This window comes from Buceros rhinoceros, unplaced genomic scaffold, assembly GCF_000710305.1.
Source record: "Buceros rhinoceros silvestris isolate BGI_N320 unplaced genomic scaffold, ASM71030v1 scaffold1777, whole genome shotgun sequence".
Lineage (NCBI taxonomy): Eukaryota > Metazoa > Chordata > Aves > Bucerotiformes > Bucerotidae > Buceros > Buceros rhinoceros.
This window is the reverse complement of record NW_010423731.1, coordinates 30,891-51,707: the sequence shown is the minus strand read 5'-3', so window position 1 is coordinate 51,707 and position 20,817 is coordinate 30,891. Positions and strand designations below refer to the sequence as shown.

General features: G+C 40.0%; 1 protein-coding gene across 1 annotated transcript in view; it reads right to left on the bottom strand.

Moving 5' to 3' along the window:
* LOC104497262 (serine/threonine-protein phosphatase 2A 55 kDa regulatory subunit B gamma isoform) overlaps nt 1–20,817 on the bottom strand; it is a 59,621-nt gene that overhangs the window by 12,944 nt on the left and 25,860 nt on the right. Inside the window, exons 6-7 of the mRNA XM_010140495.1 lie at nt 16,534–16,698; nt 2,397–2,566 (exon numbers count right to left, since the gene is read on the bottom strand). Coding sequence (XP_010138797.1) covers nt 2,397–2,566; nt 16,534–16,698 — 335 coding nt within the window. The remainder of the gene's footprint in view (nt 1–2,396; nt 2,567–16,533; nt 16,699–20,817) is intronic.

Below are 20,817 nucleotides of genomic sequence, written 5' to 3'. Positions count from 1 at the left end.
CACGACTGCAAGGGAAGCCATTCCACTGGGACTGAAGAGCCACAATCAGGAATTGCACTGGTAAGTGATACACCAGTGCAAATCCCTGTGCAACAGACGCTGCCACAAGTGGATCAAGCTACAATCAGCTGTCAATGTGTTCACCTCTGGCTGCAACTGGCACAGTTCTGCTGTACCTGGCAGCATCAGAAGAGTATCCTGTTAGGCAGAGCTGCCTTTCAACACTGAAGCAATGGCCATTCCACTGCAATGTTCTTTTAGTGCTGTCTAGTGTACTGTGCTCTGCCCTCTTTTCTTTTCTGTGAAGCATAAACAGGAGAAAATGAGAAAATCATGTTCAATCATTGTCAGCAGATAACATGTTTCAGCAAGGCTGCAAAAGCTGCTCTACGCAATAGCATTCTTTTAGCCACAGCATTGATCAGGAAAAGAACTTGCATGAAGGGTGCAATTATTTTTGTGATACTAGAATTGTAACATGATAATGAAGCAGTGCAATTAGAGATGTTGCTCTTTCTTACAACTCTGTGGGGAAATCTGATACCTAACTGAAAATGTTAGGTTTATTTGTTGCCTTTGGGTGATCCATCACAAAAAAAATTTTTGAGTTTATATATGAGATTTATGTATGTGAGAAATATCTTTAACTTTTCGCTTAAGAACAGAATTCTCTACTTTCTGCAGCTGAAAAGCACGAAAGGCTGCCCAGAGCAGCTGGACTGTGTGAATCCTGTGGAGTCCCGTGCTATTGGCTTCCCACGGCCCCTCAGGTCCAGATTCTCCTTTAATCCATGGCAATGCTCAGTAATGCATCTGTGCACTGTATATAAATGTCTGTATATAATTATTTGGAAGACAACCCATAGGCTGAAGTAAGGCAGCAAGAACACTGTTATATTTGCAGGGGTTTTGTTGTTGAGGGTCGTTTTTTTCCCTATAAGCTTCTGATTGCAATAATCAGCACTAACATTTTTACATGATACTCATTTTTCCCATCTCAGCCTACAGAAATACAACTTTTTCATTGGCTCACTCTTGAGTATCAGACCGATTTAAAGGTGGTCAACTTGTTTCACAGCCACCCACACGAGGAAATAAAAGCAGATGTTGAAGTCAAGGCGAACGGGTTGGCCTGACCAGCTATTTCTCTCTGGGGACAAGGTTGCCTACTCCACTAGCACACGTATAAAAGGATATATTACCTCAGTCTGAGATAGAATTCTGTTATATAAAACACAGTCTCACCCTTACCCTCCCACTCCATTTTCACAGCATATCAACACATTGCTACACATTCAGCATTACCAATACTGCCATTTTCAGAGCAAAACCAATTCCGTAGTTTTAAAGGTACCCAGGCGCAGACTTTGCAATACTAACAAAAATGCAATGGGTGCATTGGAAAGCACTGAGGCCCACTGTATCTAATAAACACGAGCTAATAAACATACCTCCAACATTACTGATGTAAAATTTTAGTTCTTTTGACAAGACACATTACCAAACTCTCATTACATGATATTTTAGAAGCAACCTTAATTACAGTAACCGTGAACTACTGTACCCCACCTGCCATTGTATAAACACAGAAAACAAGGGATTGTTCCAGTACTGTCACAGGACTTTCTCTAAGCAAGCAGTATGAGATGAGTAACGTTCTTCTTCCTTTGCATACTCTTCTATAAGTAGCTTAACAGTTTTTCTCATTGCATTTTCATAACAAGCAGACATATTTTTCTTCTTCAAGGCAGAGTAAAAAAATGTGAGCTCAGTCCTCTATTGCCAAACAGAACAGATGTCAGAGTACAAACTCAGCGCTGGCTGCAGCCACTGGCATTTTGTCTGGATAATACCACAATGAATTCAGGCAGCCAGATGTGTCTGTCTGGCATTCGCAAACTGCTATGTCAGGGTTTAACACTGATTGCTTCCAGAACTAAGCACAAAGGAGAAATGCACAGAAGTAGTTTTAAAAAAAAGGTTCTGAAATGACAAAGGTGTATACGCTCAGCAGTCCCAGTGGGAGCAGAATGCTGAGCAACACACAAAATCCTTTCCTTAGATTATTTTAAATGTTAATAGTGAAATACATCATCTGAAAACAGATGCCAGAGTGAAGAGTTGATTTCCCTTGTTAGCAGGATCGTTTCTTTCAGAAGCCCAAGCCGCAGTGAGTGTTACCCTGACTCCCCAGGCCTTACCCTTCCTTACTAATGCTGAAATTGTCCTTTTCCAACCACAAGGATGCCACTGCCAGGATTTTAACCACCTTGATTAGCAGCTCCTTTAGCTAGCTGCTTATCAGACCAAGGAATGAGAAGTCTGGGAAAACATTCAGTTTTTGAACACTGAGACGCTTTTATACTGTTGCATTTCAAGGTGTAGGAGATACCTACCTGGTATGTTTCTACGGGCTTCGTTTCCATGTTCAGATCCCAAACCTTGACAGTGAGGTAATCTCTTGTTAGCATGTATCTACCGCTGTGGCTGAATTTGACATCTGACACTGAAGAGATAATTTCTGAAAAAAATGATCTGTTACTGGGGTCTTCTGGTTCTTCATAAACTGTTCAAAGAAAAAGAATCAAGAGAGAAATTAGAATTCTACAAAAAAATACTCTGTTGTAAAGTCTGAACTGTGCATTTCTTGTGAAGAAATGTAATTCAATGTACCAAGGAACACGATACAGTTAATTTTATGCCCACATTTAATTTATTCCTTAATCTTTATACAAAAATACAAACTGTAAGCTTTAAATATTACAGTAATTAACCTTATAGCCATGGGCGCAAATCATCACTTTGGGAAATTACGTAAATACACCAGTTAGCTGACTACAGCTACCTACAGCAAGGCAGTTCATCTAGGGTTATCCTTTCTGGGGACCACACGTCCTGCTTCCCGACCTAATCAAAATGCAGGCGTCCCTGTCACACGGAAGAGGTACGTGTGGTCTCACAACAGTCTTGGTATCCCCAGGAAGGGTGGTTACTCAAAGCCTGCCCTTGCTGCCAGAACCAGATGGCCAGCCTGCAGGCTACTCACTGGTCACGTCTGAAGGCATCTGAGTCTAAACTTGAGGATTTTGAAAAGCAATTGCAAACTGCAACTACCTCTTCCTGTGAGGTGGACAGAAAATAGACAGTGATTTACACTGTGGATAAAGAACTACTTAGTTGACATGTAGTTGCTGACAGTTCTGTACTAGACTGTACGTGCTGGTTAACTGTTCTGCATGATCCGGCAAGGCAGGGGATCACGAAATACTGCTTACAGTACCTCCATACAGGAAAACCCAGCCCCTGTACCTAGGAGACTGGTCACTGCTGTTCAGCTGTACATAGTAATGATACTGGATGACTTACACTGAGGTGCAGGAACTTGAAACAACTGGTATTAGTAGGCTCCACTTCGTCTGTTAGAAGTCTACTAATCACCAAAGTCTCCCCATCCTTGCCCCAAATGCCTGCACTAACTCTAGCCCTGCTTTCCAGGTGCCTAGAGCAGCTCTGCTGCCTTTCTGCAGGTATCTGTGGCCCTGTGATCCAAATGACCTCATACAGCGAACTTTAGTAGAAAGTCAGGCTTTTGAGGTCTTTCAGTTCTCAGCAAAGTAAGTAGTGTTTTGGCACCTACATCCTGAACATTCTTTGAAAATTGCCAATTTGGTGTTATTTTCAAGTTTCAAAAGCAAGAGAAGAAAAGCCATGTGGTAAGACAGGAAAATGTGCTGAAAGTAGAACAACTTTTTACTGTCGGTCAGAACAGGGGGTTTTGTATAGTCCATTGGAACATTTCTCTCTCCATTAATTTATCTATGAGTATGATTCAGACAGTTGAAAGCAAAAATGTTACAGTTTCACCATCAGGTGAAATAATGTTCTGCTGAAAGTTAAGGGTGAGAATGTGGGCGAAGCATGTGGGGTAATGCACAACATTATGGGCAATTTTCTTTGGGGGTGGGCAGTGGAACGCAGCCAGGCGTGCACATGAGAATAAGTTCTATATTTGAACATATACCACACATCTACATGGTAACGAACAAGTTCAAAAAGGGGAAAAAACTTTCCTTTTCAGACAGACTGTAAACGAGCAACTTTAAATAGCTCTTTAAAAATTCACCTAGACATTCTGCAAAGCAGGTATTTTGTAATTATCCTGTCAGATTTTCAATAGAAGTCTGATGAGCACAAAGCAATTATCATTTCTCATACCTCTTCCCTTTAATCTGCCCAAACTATGTACCTGGCTGGCAGGAATTTCATCCTCCTAATTATGATGTGAAGTTGCTATTAAAACCAAGAAAGAAAAAAATACAAAAACCCACTTACTGAACTACATCTTCATTTATAGCCGAGATATATTTTCTTGGCTCTGTGTGTCTCAGCCAACTGGATACTCTTTATTTTGTTAATTAGTAAGTTTAAACCATTTCATCCTTTATCTGCACTATTTATTGCCTTTCTGTCCTTACCACAGGAAGCATTAGAACGACTTAGATTAATTAACTACAGAAACTAATGTAGGCATGAAAGCTTCCTATCACCAGAGAAAGATAGAGAGTGGTAGAAATTTTAGTAGCAGCAATTCTGTGCAGATAGTTCCTATAGTCAGCATAAGCAAGTCAGGAAAATTGTTACAGGAAACCAAGCAGCAGCTCCCAGTGTTACAGAGAAAGCTTAGCAACTGGCAGCATATACCTGAGCAACCAGATCAAGGCACCGGCCTCAAGGAGTGAAGATGAGATACAGTGTGCTGGGGTCTCAGCTATTTCTGGTTTAGCATCAACATAAGGTTATGCACAGACTGCAAAAAAAGCATCGTCTTCATTCAGTTCGGCTAATACCAGTTGCGCAATTGGGAGACAGAACCGCAGTGACAGGCACGTGACTTGGACTTCAGTTCAAGCAAACAAGTCAAACTCAACCCTGGCCTCCTCAAGCTGACAGGAGAAACATGGTGCTAGTCCACTGTTTGCAAAACCAGGTTTTGCCAGCTTGCACTGGAAAACACATTTTCTTCTCGATACAGCGTAGACTTATCTTTTGGAGGCCACTCTTATGCCAGGGGGCAATCAGCCTTCATATCTAGTTTACTTTTCTTTATCTAAATAAATCTTGTTTGACCACAACTTGGAATCAGAACTTCACTGGGATTCAACTACAAATTGTATTATGCTTTATGATTATTTTATTGATTAACTTCTTAATAACTAACTTCTGCCACGAAAAAGAGTAATTAACTTTCATTAATATTGTTCTTGATAACCTTCACAGTGCTAATTATATGAAAGACACAAAGCTATCTACCTAGTTGCAAACTAATGAATCTAGGAATCACAAATGGTGTGGTGTGCTGAGCTTTCACATGACCTTAATGACAGGACCATGGAATAGAGAAATACCATGGGATTACTGAGTGCAGCCAGTGTTGGAGAGAAGTCTCCAAGGAAGACGCCATTCCTGCCCCTTACGTCACTGGCAGATACATGGGTAAGATGTTAGTCCGCTTAGGGAACTAAAAATGCTCAATCCCTTTCTGCACAGCTTCCTGCTCACAAGTTAAAAACCACGGTAGCTTTTCACAGAAGTAAGCTGAGAATTTGGAGAGAAGGATGGGTTGGATGAAGGATACTTGCCAGAGCACTGTCTTCCTGAATCCTGAAGAAAATCTGCAGCATAAAAATATGCTGCTTCTTTCTCAAAAGAAACTGCCATTTGCTGAAAAACAAACCTTCATCTCTCGCAAAAGAATTCTTAGCGTTCCTTGAATTTCCCTGATCTAATGTAGAAATGGAGACTCTCCTTAGAATCAGTGGATAGAAGAGGCATCTCTAATGTGTGCATTTATCATGCAGAAAGACACACAGATGTCTACAGTAAAAAAGAAAAACAAAAACCCAGCTAAAGTGGGTGGGAAGGTTCCTCGCACTCAACTTCCCTTCCAAACACTGATCAAAAGGAAGCAAACACCTCAGGCACAAGCACTTCCTCCTGACAGCCTCGTGGCTCTCATCAAGCTGATGACTTGCTCTCTGGGTATCACAGGTGCTCCCATTCAACTTCACATTTATTCTAATATTGGCCTGGTTCCACAAACCTGGGAGCTATACGTTTTGGTCAAGACACATCCAATAAAGAAGAAGAAAACTAACCCAAACTTATCTTTAAGTTCAATTCTAAACAAGAACCAAGGGCTGATAAGAATCAGGACTACACAGGCAAATGTTAACTTTCTTACACATCTTGTTTCCTAGTTTTACATTAACTGCCAAAAATGTCTGATAATGTGTAGACTGGAATGTCTCAATCCACTCAACACACACCATACAAACCACAAGGGCCACTGCGAGGTGTGAGTGCATGCTCTGAACTCCCTCTATGATGGTCTGGAGAGAGACACGGTAGTCACCCACGCTGCCTTCCTCCTCAGCTTTACCAAATACGTAATTTTCCCAAATACGTAATTGTGAAAGAGGAATATCAAGCAGCTAGGAGCACAGGAAAGTGATAAATCAAACAGCACTATTGTGGGCACTTCACTGAGAAATAGTGAGTAGATTGTAACTCACCGTTATCCCAACAATAGCCAAAAATAACTCAGCCTTAGAAAACATTAACACCCATGGTCTCATAAACGGTTTTTCTTTGTCCCATTTCCAAAGACATTGTTGATGGAGTCACTGGTATTCTCCAGACTCCAGCACCACCGAAAATTTATATTTTGTTTGCTGGGCAGAGCTTTAGGCATTGCAGCATGTAAATTCTGGCATATGTGAACTTCAAAAAATATTATTAATGCTAAAAATGGCTCATATGGTGGGTGCAGCATCACAGTCCAATATAGCATACAAAATCCTCCCAAAATCATTGCAGCAAGGAGTATACACGATCCTCTACATTATGCTATGGGACCTTGGGTAATGCCTCGCCTGAACTGCCAACATTCCTTCCACTTCTCCTGTTCTTCTTGCCTTCCCTCTTTTGCCTGGATGAAATAAAACTACAAGCACTCACAGCAGTGTTGCAAGGCAGATGGTTCCAAAATACAAATATGAATAATGTTTTTAAAAACTCAAAGAAGAACAACATATTTAAAGGGAAAGAAATAACAGTATCTGAGAGGATTAGAAAAGTTATTTCTCTAGTACAATAAAAGTTTAAGTGGAGCTACTTTTTATCTTTGACCTGAATTTGTAAGTGTATAATGAATTGATGGGATAAAAGAAATGTCAACTGAATATAAGTTAAACAAATCTTTTATTGCTTTTAAAAGACAGGAACACAGAGCATAAGGTCTGGCAAAATTTTGCTATGTGCTTGAGCACTTGATGATAACTGCAAGGCTTTACTGTGAAATATCAATAAACAAAACAAAGGGACACAGAGAACTAGCAAGGGAGAATATCCTTGATAATGCCGTGTACTCCTTAAGGCATAACGATACGAACCTTAAAAATTTATGTTACTGCCAAACAAAAGCAGAACTACGGATAAACCCAACTTTTTGCTATTACAAAGCCAAACGTATTTGAAAAGAAAAGCAAAGATCATGCTTACATATATCACTTAACACGTGAATATCTGGCGGGGAACAACAAAACAGAAAAAAAAAAGGGAAAAGTTCAAGATGAAAGCTTACCAGCTCCACAGATTTGGTAAGAAATTCCATCACTCATAGGATAAAATTATAAGCTGTCTTAAAAAGTCATTCCTTACAGCAGAAAACCAAAGCGGCTTCTGAAGCTATTCTTCTACTTATGAAAAAGTAAGAAGTTATTAAAGCTTTTTTCTAGAGGACACTGTTAATAGCTTGTATCTCATCCTGAAAACTTCGGGATTTATATAAAAATAATCACACATTTTTAATATCCATTACACTTGTTACTACCCTTTAACACAGACAGTGGTTTTTTTGTCCCATTTAATTCAAGATGTGCCCACATCTTGAGCTATGTGTAGTTCTGGTCTTACGTCTTATGTAGTAAAGGTCTCAAGAAGACACAAAAACGGGCAATAACAATGACCAGAAGTATCAAATTACTTCCACCATGCAGGGAAGGACTAAATAGACTCCAACTCCTCACCCCAGGAAAGACTGAAGGGTTTGTAATTAAGAGTGGCATGGAAAGGATGAACAGGGAACGACAGTTCACTTTGTACACCGTCTCTTCCAATCTCAAGTAAGAGTCACCAAGTGAAAGTAGGAAAGGGTCACTGTAAGTACAGAGCAGATGGTTCTTCATACTATGCCTAATTAAGTTACTGAAGACTTTACTGCAAGATATCGTGAATGGTAAAAATTATACACAGGTCGAAGAGAAACTGCCCAAATTCTAGGAAACATCCATGTAAGTATTGCTAAATGCAGCAAGTTCACTCTCACTGAAGTCCCTGAACCCCAAGTTTACAGCTACAAATTGCGGAGGCAAGTATCATTTTATACGTTTGCTCTGTTCCTGTATTTTCTGTCGATGTTGTTACTGCCCACTGTCAGAGTCAGAATACTATGCTCAAAGGGCCTCTGGTCTGCCCAGGTATAGTCATTATTATGCACTGTTTAAAATCTACTTTAGGATTTCATATGAAAGTGTTCCTGAGTTTATTCCAAGTGAATCAAGACCAACTGCAAAGCTCCATTTGAAACTGATGGTCTCTTCATTCTTTTAGCTTCACTGTTTATGACAATAGCGTGATTTACCGTTATTATTTACCCTATCTTCCACTACCTCTGGACGTTTTATTGTTTTGTATTAAGCCAATGCAGTCATTTCTTTCAAAAATTCTCTTTCTAGAGCAGGATGCTAATGTGACAATCTTGCCTTCATGTTCTACACTGATTAATATGGTTATACACGAGTGAGAATTTTTAAGTCCACCTTCATAAGCAATCTAAAATACTACTATTTTATAAGACACAAAGTACAAGCACCTCACCACAGTTATTTAAGATTTTCTATTACCACAGCCTATAGTTGTTTATCCTGTTTTAAACTGAAAAGGCGGTATATTTTTATATTTCAATTTTCCATTTGTTTTTATATAATTCAGAGGGCACCTCTTTATGTCCTGGTCACTTACACATCATTTTCCTTCTTTGAGTAAATGCAAGTCCCTGAAGCTACCTCCACACCACAAGACTGAAATTCCACCTACAGTAAAGCATTCCTTTATCCGATGACCCTATATTAAAACTAGGCTTCTCATCAATACCTCTAGAGAGTATGGCTTTTAGAACTGGAGCCTCAGATCAATATTTAAGAATCTGTTTTACCATCTGCAGTGAGTTGATGGAGCTTGTCGCAAACCCCAAGGGATAGTGCATTAGTGCTGAAAGGCAAAGCCAGATCAATAGCTAAAGATCAGTGGGTGGGAGCTTCACTACACAGTTGCTTATATTAACGTAACTTTACCAGTGAGTTTGTTAACAAAAAGAAATGATGCTAAAGAGGACAAGGAAGCAAAAAATAGCAAAGCTAATCTAGAAGATCAAGGCTCTTTAAATCTCGGTCTCACAAAGACTTACGTACATGTTTAATGCCACGTGTTGTGAGCAATCCCATGCAGTTAATGGTACATAAACCTACTACTCTACAGCAAAATTCACGTGTAAGTCTCTCCAAGCTTGATATTTCATGTTAGTGAAAAGCGGGTTGTCTTTTTTTCTCTCCAGAAAAACAGAATCTTGGGAGAATAATGTTGGTTTCATGAGACACTGAAAAGCAGTATTTGTTGCTATTAAAAAATTAAGCAAATAAGACAGGAATTTTAATAGACTGAATAATTAAAGCAATCTTACAGCAATTATTTGCTTTATCTGTGTGTAGTTGGGGGAGAGGGGTTAATGAAACACCTCTTCAATCATAAATCATTCACCATTGCTTCAGGCTTTTATCTTTCCTCTTACTATCTGATAGCTAGAAGTACATAAATCAGTTTTTTTCTACCTATGATTTAATTTTAACATATTTTGCACAACTAGAGGAAATATTCTATAGACATAAACGCATTTCTGTAGAAATAGTTTCCAATTTTCATTAGTTTTAAATGTCTTTATTATACATTGATCCAAACTGAGCAGAATGGAAGCTTTAGAGCCCTTGCTAAATGCAGTCTTCTACCAAATTTCAGTGGGATTCCTGAACAAGGAAAGATCCTTTCCAGGATCTAGTTTAGCATGAAATTGTCGTAACAGATCTTTACTGACAGTCATAATTACAAAATTATCAGGATACAGGCACGTTTTTTCATTGGGGATATAAAATCAGCAGTGAATATACATCTTTATAGTACATGCTTATAAAGTAAATTTGGAATTAGGGTAAGGAGAACAAGCCTTTATTTAAGCACAGGGTCAAATCATTACGGAAGCTCAGATAAGTTTCACTCCTGTCACATGAAATCTTGCAGATTTTGCCTGAAGTGGACATTACTTTGACAGTGGCCTTTCAACGCAAAAAGGGAGAATGGTGGCTGTCTTCCTCTCTGATGATAACCTGACATGAGACCAGACACAGAAATAAAAGGCGTATTTTAAATGTAAAGCTCACATAAAAGAAAAGCAAGTTGTCTCTTTTCCCGTCATATGATAAGCATCATTCATCTGGAAAGGTCAATATTAATTAGCAAATCCAGCAGGGATACTCTGTCACAGGGTTTTTTGTGCATCTGGTTGTTTTCTGTTGTAAATGAAAGATAATCCATATTTGGTTAGAGGTCTGAAAGCTGTTCTGTCTCTGAAATTCCAGCCTCCTTTAAAGGACTGGTAAATATAAACAATTTAATTTTAAAAATTCAACACGTTCAAGTAGATTATCCTTGATTTTTGTTTTGGCTGCTTCCACAGTTCCAAATTCTTAGGTTTAAAATCAAAAGGTAATCTCAAAAAAGACCCAGAAGATAACCAAACTGAGTTACATGCCAGACTAACAGGATTGTGGCATTTTATCCTTGAGGAACAGCTGGCATTTCTTTCATGCCTGGATTTTAAATAAAAATATGGAGAAGGACTCTCAAGAAAAAAAGACAAAGCCACCATCTCTGGGTGGCATCTTTAGGTCACCAACTAACCCCCAAATTCACTCTGCATTGCTCCAAAGACCATTTCATACTTTTAAGATACTGATTATCGCTCTGTGTTGGGTTTGTGTTTGGTAGGGTTTTGCTAGCAGAGAAGGTCCTAGTAGCACGTCCCCTATAAGAAGCTTTGCGAGAAGCTTCCCCAGCTCAAAGTCAGACCTGCCTCTGGCCAAGACCAAGACAATAAGCATCTCTGCAATAAACGTATTTAAGAGGGGAAACCTGTTGGGCAAGGGCCTTTGTTTTTGGGAGCTCTTCTGTTTTGGAAAGGAGCAGGAAGAGGGAAACAACGATGCGGACACTGAGGCCAGTGAAAAAGGAGGCAGGGAGGCACGCTGGAGCAGCCATTCCCCTTCGGCCCACAGTAAGATGGCAGGCTGAGCCCTTCAGCCCTTAAAGATCAATGGTGGGGCAGAATCCTGTCTGCAGCCTTTGGAGGACCCTGAGACAACCGTGTGGACACCGAAGTCAGTAAGGATGAGCGGGGGAGGCATGCGGAGGCAGCCATTCCCCCGTGGCCCGTGGTGAGCTGTCAGGCTGAGCCCTTGCCGGCCTTGGAGGTCAATGGTGGGGCAGAATCCTGTCTGCAGCCTTTGGAGGACCCTGCGCTGGAGAAGGGGACCAAGCCTGAAAATGGCCATGACTCTGATGGAGACCTGTGCTGGGGCAGTCCGTTTCTGGGAGATTGCAGCCCACAGAAGAGACCCTCGCTAGCTGGAGATCGTGGTGGACTGTCCCCATGGGAGTGATGCCATGTTGCTGCAGGGGAGGACCGTGAAGAGTTTTCCCCCTGGGTAAGAAGGACAAGGAGGAGTAACACAGAACAGACTGGGACTGACTGCAACCCTCATTCCCTGACCCCCTGCACCAGTGTGGGGAGGAGGCAGCTGAGCTGGGCCTGGGAAGAAGGAAGATGAGGAAGAATGATGGTTTTACTAAAGAACTGGTTGTATTTATCACTGTCCTACTCTGATTCAATTGGTGATGGGTTTGTTTAAATTAAACTGATTTTATTTCCCCAAGTCGAGCCTGTCTTTTGCCTGTGACCGTAATTGGTGAATGAGCCCTCCCTGTCCTTCATCTCAACCCTCAAGCCTTTTATTGTGTTTTTCTACTCCCCAGCCCACTGGAGGCAGGTAGGAGTAAGCGAGGGGCTGCACAGTGCTTTGTTGCCAGCTGAGTGGGCTTAACCCATGACGCATCCCAGGGAAGAGGGAAGGCCCCAGCTGAGATGCTTTGCCCCTTTAGGGAGAATCCAGAGAAGATGGCTGTTAGGACTGCCTGTCAGCTGCTACCCATCACCAAATGCTTCTTTGGTCAAAGGGAGGGGGAGACTGAAGAGCTCCTGTTACAGACCCAGATGTCAGAAGTTTGTGAAGTTTGCATGGAGGATGGAAAGCAAGAACTAGTGGTGACTAGTGGAGGTTAACTGCATTATGTAACCCCAAAGTTTGTATTTTAAAGAGTGCCATGGCACACAGAGCAATAAACTTGAAACTGCAGCTCCTCCTTTCTTAAAGTATTTTGTTGTAAATTTTGCACATGGGTAACTGATAATTAGAAATAGGAGTTAAGTCTGCAAATACATATTAAGAAATTAACACTAAGAAACCCCTTAGAGCAACATACAGCAACTTCTGAAGTATTCAATGACTTTAACATACTAAAGCTATTACACAGCATATCAATAAGAGTTATACTCCTGAGTGACTCAAATTTCCATGTTGCATAACTATACAGTTTCTATTTGCCATTTAATACTGAATTTAGTAATTCCAACGCACTTCTGAAAAAGCTCTTCATTTTTTTACAACTTCACATGCTCGAGCTCAGTTTTCTTTAGCTGACTGCTTTATTAGATGATTTGTTGAAACAACCATATGTACCAATCTAGTCTACAAGCTGTTTGAAAGAATGATATTGTCTCCATGCACATTTATAGGAAGTTCTGAACATAGTATTAGCCAGAAAAGATCAAACCAAACTAGCAACTAGTTGTTAATTGAACAGTTGCATATTATACTGCTGTAAGTATTTTTAGACAGGATGCTCTTACTGCAGTAGCATCCTTATGCTTGCCTGCCTTGTCACCTGAATCCCTTGCATATGTATTTACAGAATTAGGGGGGGGGGTAGTTCTTTTATTTCTTGGATGTTCCCAGCTACCTGCTCTAACAATGATACTTTTGAAGCTGGTAACTTCCCTTGTTTCACTGCTGTCACAGACTTCTCATGTACTGCCTTCTTTCTACACTGCACTGCCATGTCTGTTACCTGGATAATACCTCCAAGATGAACTTGGGGTGTTCTGCCACGTACGCTATTTAGATGAAAGTTTCCATATTATTTAAATTCATTCTCCACTCCTTGCTGCTTGAGTCTGACTTTCACATCAGTTTTAAATCTTTACCTATAACCCCATGGACTGCAAGAACAGTTTCTTCCTTATTCCCATCACTCTAATATTCTGAATAAGCAAGGACATTCATCTCTTTTTTCACCTCCTCTCCAGAATATTTTGATGGAATTCTTTCCCACGACTTGTGAAGTCTGATAATAACACAGAACAGTATTATGTATGTATCTCCCCTACGGTTACAGATTGGGCTTTCCTGGATATCCATTTGTAACGGCCACGTACGTTTTGCTTCTGATTGCTCGCCCAGCACTGTGTGATCTATTAAAGAGGTGTTTTAAGGAGCAGTTTCAGGTAGTCTATTAGAAAAACAACACATTTTATCACATCTTATCAGTATCTCAATGATCATTTAAAACTCAGCTGCTGACCTGGTATTCTTTCAATGCCTTATGGATAGATTTGGTGGTCTGAGATTGTTTTTGTAAGGGACAGAGGTCCCCATTACAACTCATCACACAAACTGGCAGCTTGCTAATAAATCTCAGCACAGGCACCAAGGATGAGCAGATATGGAAGAAGTCTCTTGTCTCTTCCATGTCAGAGCCATGAAAGATTTATAAGGGAAACCTTGTAGTGCTGCTGTCATTAATGCCGAACAGAGAGATTCTGCCACTGAGTTTAGCAAATCAGAAATCTTCAAGAACACTATAATTTATTAACATCATGTGTCAGTGACTTACACTACAGATATTAGTATGTGATTTATTTATACAGTATGGCACAGTAATTATTTATGGCACTCTCTAAACTTGTGCAAATGGAAGGGCCCTTTCTGCAAAAGCTGCAACTGACTTTAGCCCAGCTATAGAGATTTGGATAACAAAAGGTCTGAAAAAGAAGTAAACCCAAAAGTTCTCAACATATGCTCAGTATCCAGGCAGTTTCTGTAAATTTTACATTGGATCTTTTAACCCCCAAAATACGTATGAAATATAGCACATAATGATATTAGACTGAATTAAGAAAGTAGGGTTGCATGGCAGAACATGAGGGTTTACAGTAACCAGTACAGTCACTGTAGTCACGAAGTTAGTCTGGGGAACGGTGGAAAGGTGAGCTGAGCTAGGAATCACACACATGCACCACGTGTAAATCAACTGTAAAGAGGAATCAGGTGCACAGTGAAGGTACTAGAGAGACAATGATGTGAATATTTGATTTCCCAGACTGATTGGTTTTTATGATATATTCTCCTAGGTTGCTATGGGCTTTACGTAATTAGTTTTGCTTGCCTCTGAGAGCTATATTCAAACCACTCCAACCAGCAGTATTCCTTTTAATGCTTTGGAAGTTCTGCCATTGCTGTATCAATTTTGTATTGTACATGTGAGTGGAGACACACTCAGCTTCTCAGTGAGCTTGACTTGAGTTCACTGCAGCAATGCTACATTAAATGGCTATTTTCTAACTCATAGATCTGGAAAATGGGGTTTAATCAATGACCATTAGACCTTGCACTCCTTTCTGGCATAAAATGCCTTCTTTCATCCAGGGTTACTGTATTGTCGTTTTAATAAGCTATGACTGGCATTTGGCATTTAGTTATATGGAGGACTCATTAGCAGGAAGAAATGAACATATTACAGAACAAAGCAATTAAGTGGGACAGGATAACTCAACAGCCATGTACCAGATTGTATAATACTTGCATTTCATTTCGTGGTATTGAATTCCTGGTACAGGTACAAGGACCTACAGCTAACAAAGGTAAATCACTTCTCTGCTTAGGAAACTGTCCTGAAAGGTTATTTTCTACAATTGGAGACCACATCCTAAGATGTTCTGAGCATGTGTATTTCTCCATGCAGCCAAAAGGCCTAGTCATAGGCTTTTTACTACATTTACTTCAGCTGAATAAAATAACTTGGGTGCTAAATCTGTGCACCCATTTATGCCTCACTTCCATCTTCAAATGCTTTCTTCCCCCCATCCCACTCCTACAAATAAGAATTGCCTACCTCAAAAGATTCAAGTAGGATACTGATTTTCATAAAACCTCTTAAGTGCCCCTGGCACTAAGAGAATTTCTCCTGAATTTCCTTCCCAATGTTTCAACACTGCAAAAGAAACTGAAGACCCAATTCTGTGAGATGGAAGTGTCCTGGAAGCCCCTGTCCTGCAGATGGCTGAAGCTGAGCCACCACAGTTCACTCAATAGGTTCTCAGCTCCTCACAGCAACCAGCCACACTACTCAATGCCTTTGTCTGGTGGTTTTCCAGTCTGAGATCAGGAATAGGAATAAACAGGTTGTTTGCACAAAGGCAAGGTGCCCAGGCTTGCAGGTTACTGCTGGGAAGAATCATTCTCTGTCTTATCTAGACTGTAAAGAGCTGATAGCAAGGCATTATCCTTTTCTTCAAGAAACATTTTACTTCCTTGTCGTAATGCAGGTTTCAGATATGAACTGTTATGAATTGGTGGCTCCATCTCAAAGTCTCACAGGCTACATAAAATCGCTTTAGGACAGATGAGACCTTCTATACCAACATAATTCTCTCCACCCCCCGTCCCAGTGTTACTTATTGCATTTATGTCATCTGTATATGTACAGGCACATTACCGAAAAAAGTACACATAAGGAATGCTAGTCAAGACTTTTAGGAATGACCCTGACATGTTTTAATCCAGAAAATGTATTCCAAATTTTGAAGGCAGTTTAAATGACAACATGTACTTGCTGCAGTATTCAGAACAGTAGCTGTGTATTCAAAACAGGAACAGTATGCTCATCTACTTAAATACTCCCACCTCCACCCTCAACACTTCCTTTGTTAGGAAGCATCTCTCTTTTGCCAGAGAGTTGTGGTTTCTTCACTGATTCCTGCAATATGAACCATAAGGGCAACCAGTCTCTGACTTGACTGTTAGCAAGTAAGACTTGTGTAGATGAGAAAATTTTCTCCCTTTTGCTGTATTCTTTTCAACTGCGTCTGCAGCCGTGTAGCTGATACACTGGAGTATGCCCACATCTACACACTGTCCGTGAATAGTAAGACTTTAATGACATCTGGGACTCAATGAAGCAAGGACTTACGCTTGGAATGTTTGTCACAGAGAGCTGATGCCCTCATGTCGCAGAGTCTCAGGGATCCTTTGCTGCTGCTGTAGACAAAGAGATTGCAGTGATGAGGATGAAACTCAGAGGCTGTAATCACTTCTGTCAGGTCCTCCATATTGGCTGGCTTTATATCTACAATGTCTGAATGGAAGTTTCATTAAGGAAAATGCAGTTGCATGCAGGTAGACCATGACTCTTACTGTCTCTTGAAGGAACCATGATTATCTACATGTCCATACATTTAATGCTTTTAAATAAATATATACTCCCTTTGTTTGGCAGTAGGATGTTTTTAAATTTCCATACCTGCCCCATCTACACCAAACACAAAGACTTGCTAGTCACCAACAGGTTTACAGCAAATGCCATCAGAAGGTCAACATTTGTCCACGCTGGGCAAAGACATCAAAGAAACAGTATTTCAGGGGACCTGGAATTCTCACCTTCAATTAAAACTAACAGAGCGCAGGCAGCTACATCTCCTGTAACTGCTATTGAAATCACTGTTCTACCCCAGATAATACTGATTGCTAGGGAACAATGAACAGCTCAGATCTGCTCGCTCCAGTGAAGGATCACTGGCTTTTACGACCATGAAACCTTAGCTAAAAATACACGTAGCTTAAGTTAAAAGCCTCAATCAATAAAGGTTTTTTTTTTCAAAAGAAGCTGTGGCAAACACAAAATCGTTTATGCAAATACTTTTTTGTGAATACATACTAATACAATATCATTTCTTAAAAAATTGTACACAGTATGTATTGGTTTTGCTACGTGAATACTTGCAAAAGAAGTATCTGAAATGGCACTCTGATTTTTTCTGCAAACGACACTCACTACTGAAATCAATATGGATTTCTGTGACTGAGAACTGTAGGTCTGAGTCATTTAAGCAGACGTACGTGGAAGAAAAATCCATCAGAGATCCAGTTTCCCAAGCATAAACCCGTCAGTTGGATCACCAAAGATCTGCATGAAGTACGACTCACATAGTGTCTGTCCAAGACATATATAGTCATTCATACATATTACCTGCCTTGGTGAGCTTAAAAACCAGGATCCAATTACCATGTATTTGGAGGAGAAGGCCAGCCTGTGGAAGATCGCTTATAAAGGAAAGAATGAAAGAAAGAGTCCCATGAGGGGGCTGTAAGAAAATGGTAGGTATAAAAGCATAAAATGAAAGAAGGATATATATGTAAAGCAGCACATTTAAATAAGATTGTACATTTTCATATGGCCCTCAGCAATCCACTGTAGTTAAGCCATCCGAATGTTAACAAATCCTACGAACAAGAAGAGTAACATTACCCTGTTTTACTGATGAGGCTGTTGAGGGGCAATAAATGATTTGCATAAGATCACATGGGAAATGCATGACAGAACAAACCTAGATCTACCAAGTCCCATTTCAGTGCCCTAAACACAAATCACCTCAGTGCCTGGATTCCCCAAACATAAAATTTGAATCAGCTGACGTTCAAAAGTTAAACATCTCAGAGGATAAGATAAATGAGAAAATCTGTTTTACTGATGGCAAGAGAAATCACAGATCATGATACTAAGCCTGCATCTGTTCCCACTGTGCCCACTTCCCAAACGGAAGGCCTCTAATTGATTTCTGTGGGAATGGGGTACAGTCTATCAGCACCTTTGGACTCCATACTTTGATCTTTCCCAAAAATGCAGATCTGGGACACTACAGTGAAATCAAACATAACACAAAAGATTCAGAGATAATTATCTTGATGACTTTGCATAGACAAATACATCACACTGCTTTTTTAAAAAGGAAAATATCAGCAAAACTATTAATATCTTGTGACATTTAGCAACAACTGGGAATGAATTAAGGCTGAATTTCAACTGCATTGCCAGTTACTTGCACTATCACATTTGCATCCATCTCCAAGAATATATCATGATTAATATTAGTGTGATAAATGATAAGATGTAGCAACATTAATTTACCCCTTTTATAAAGTATCACTAGAAATTCTTTAAAATCAAGAGGAAAAAATAACCTTTATTCAGTTATCTGTATTTAGTGAGTCTGCCTCAAGAAATACCTTTAAGTAAAAGCAATTGCTTTCAGTGATTGAATTGCTTTCAGGAGTTCAGAGAAATTATAGTAACTCAATACAAGAATTTCACCTTTCAGCAGAGAGATGAATAATTGCTGAGTGATGAGAAAGATATAAAATATAAATTGAGTATGTGAAACAGTCACGGTAAGTATCATTTTTCTGGATGCTGAAGACAATATTGATGAATTTCCCTTCATTGTATGAAATGAATAACCTTATGTTGAACAATGAAATTAAATATTCCATTTCCCTGCCAGAAAAGCAGAAAATACTTGAAACAGACTGCATTTCCAGATGTGATCTAAATCTCCACTGAGAAAGAACCTCACTGCCTACTGAGGATCATAGAGAAAATGCACCACTGAAAATTCATTGTTTTGTTAGGTTTAGGAAAAAAACCAATAACGCTTGTAGTGAAGTAAACAATCAAGGGAATTGAGTTGTAGAAGAGATTTACCCCAAACACATTTGTAATACTAGATGGAAAAACAGCCTTTTCTTTGACAGCTACAGAACCCAATGTATCAAAAGAAGAACATGTCATACAAAAGAATATTTTCCTCCTCTCATGATTTTTGCCGTCTATTTGAAAACAATCAAGAACAGCTTGACACGTGATATGTGGGAACTGTATTTAAACTAGCATGACATGGTAAGGGCAGGCATCTCCCTTGGGACATTTTACATTTCTATTTTTCCATCTTCTCTTTGTGTCTTTGTCTTCCTTTTAAGCACAACAGCGCATTGCAGGAAAACATAAAAATATTGGCCCAGACAGTGTGCTTCAGAAACAGGCCCTTTGGTGAATTTGAAGAGCTCAAAGAAGAAGAATCTGGCAGAAACTGATTAAATGAAAATTCCTTTGCTAAAGGGAAAAGTATTCTAATGGCACAAATCTGTAGAGTCGCCTCCTACCCAAATGGCTTCACTTGCAATCATCCCTTCGTGAGTGGGGCACGGTCCCTCTCCCCCAGTTCACTCACATCTGAAATACCAGTCTCACCTGACTCCTGTTGTACCACAAGTAACGTGGTTCACTTTCAGAGTGTGGACAAAACAACTAAGACCAAAGTTATCTAAGAGAGAAAGACCAAAGAGTTCACCTTTGGCAGTGCACTGAGATATAATTCTGTTGTCCTAAAAACACTGGTGCTCCTGTGCCTAAACAGGGTAAGAATTTCCCCTAAGAAAATGAAAAATATCTTCACGCTGCTTTGACTCCCAGATACGCTTGCCAAGAATGAGGCATTTGGATCCCTGGTAGATATTCACACCAAGGGAAGGCTGAACTTGCCAGCGATGGGCTGGAATGCATTGGCAGTCTTTTAATTCACTGACATTAAAACAAGGAACAGAAATAGCTCTTGCCTGCAAAAAATAGAACAGGTCTGTTTTGCTGTCTTATATACCAGGTCTTCCCTCCGTTACTTGGCTCAATGAAATGGGATAAAGCTATGAAGAGGCCAATATATTTTCTATATGCTCTCCACAGCAAAATGGAAATGAAAGGACTTAGTATGCTTGGAGACCACAGTGATGAGAGATGATGTTCTTACAGTTGGGTTAATGGAGCTTCAAGACCAGGAGTTAATTTTGGGTAGGCAACAAAGATACTCTAAGGCAATGCAACTTTTAACTTTGGCTACGGGTGTCTATGTTACCTTCCCAAAATTATTCAAGAACACAGGTATAACATAGGAGGGCAAGCAGGCAGGACAGGTCCTGACTGAGGGGAGAGAAGAGGCTTTAGAGAAAGATCTGAGGGAGGGGAGGGAAGGAAGCAAGAGAGTGGGAGAGGAAGGAAGAAAGAGCGTAAGGGAAGGCATGATTCTGAGGTATACGATCTGAGTACACAATTCAGTTATATGTTTAGTTCTAATCCAGTATTTTGTGCTGCTGTTGTGCAGCTGATATTAAAATGAGGATGACAGAAGGAATAAGATCTGTTCCGCTGCCTCTGGGCCACTGATCTAACAGAAATATCCTCCTCTGGGAGAAGTCACTCCATAAAGTTCCTTTTAGTATAGGTTACAAAGACAACCCTCACCTTGATCCAAAATTCACATTAATCAGACTTCTCTGCTTGATCAGCTAAAATATAAATGAGCACAACTGCTTTATGCTTATGCCAAAACACGTATAATGAGAATGTGGAAAACACATAGGGTTCCTG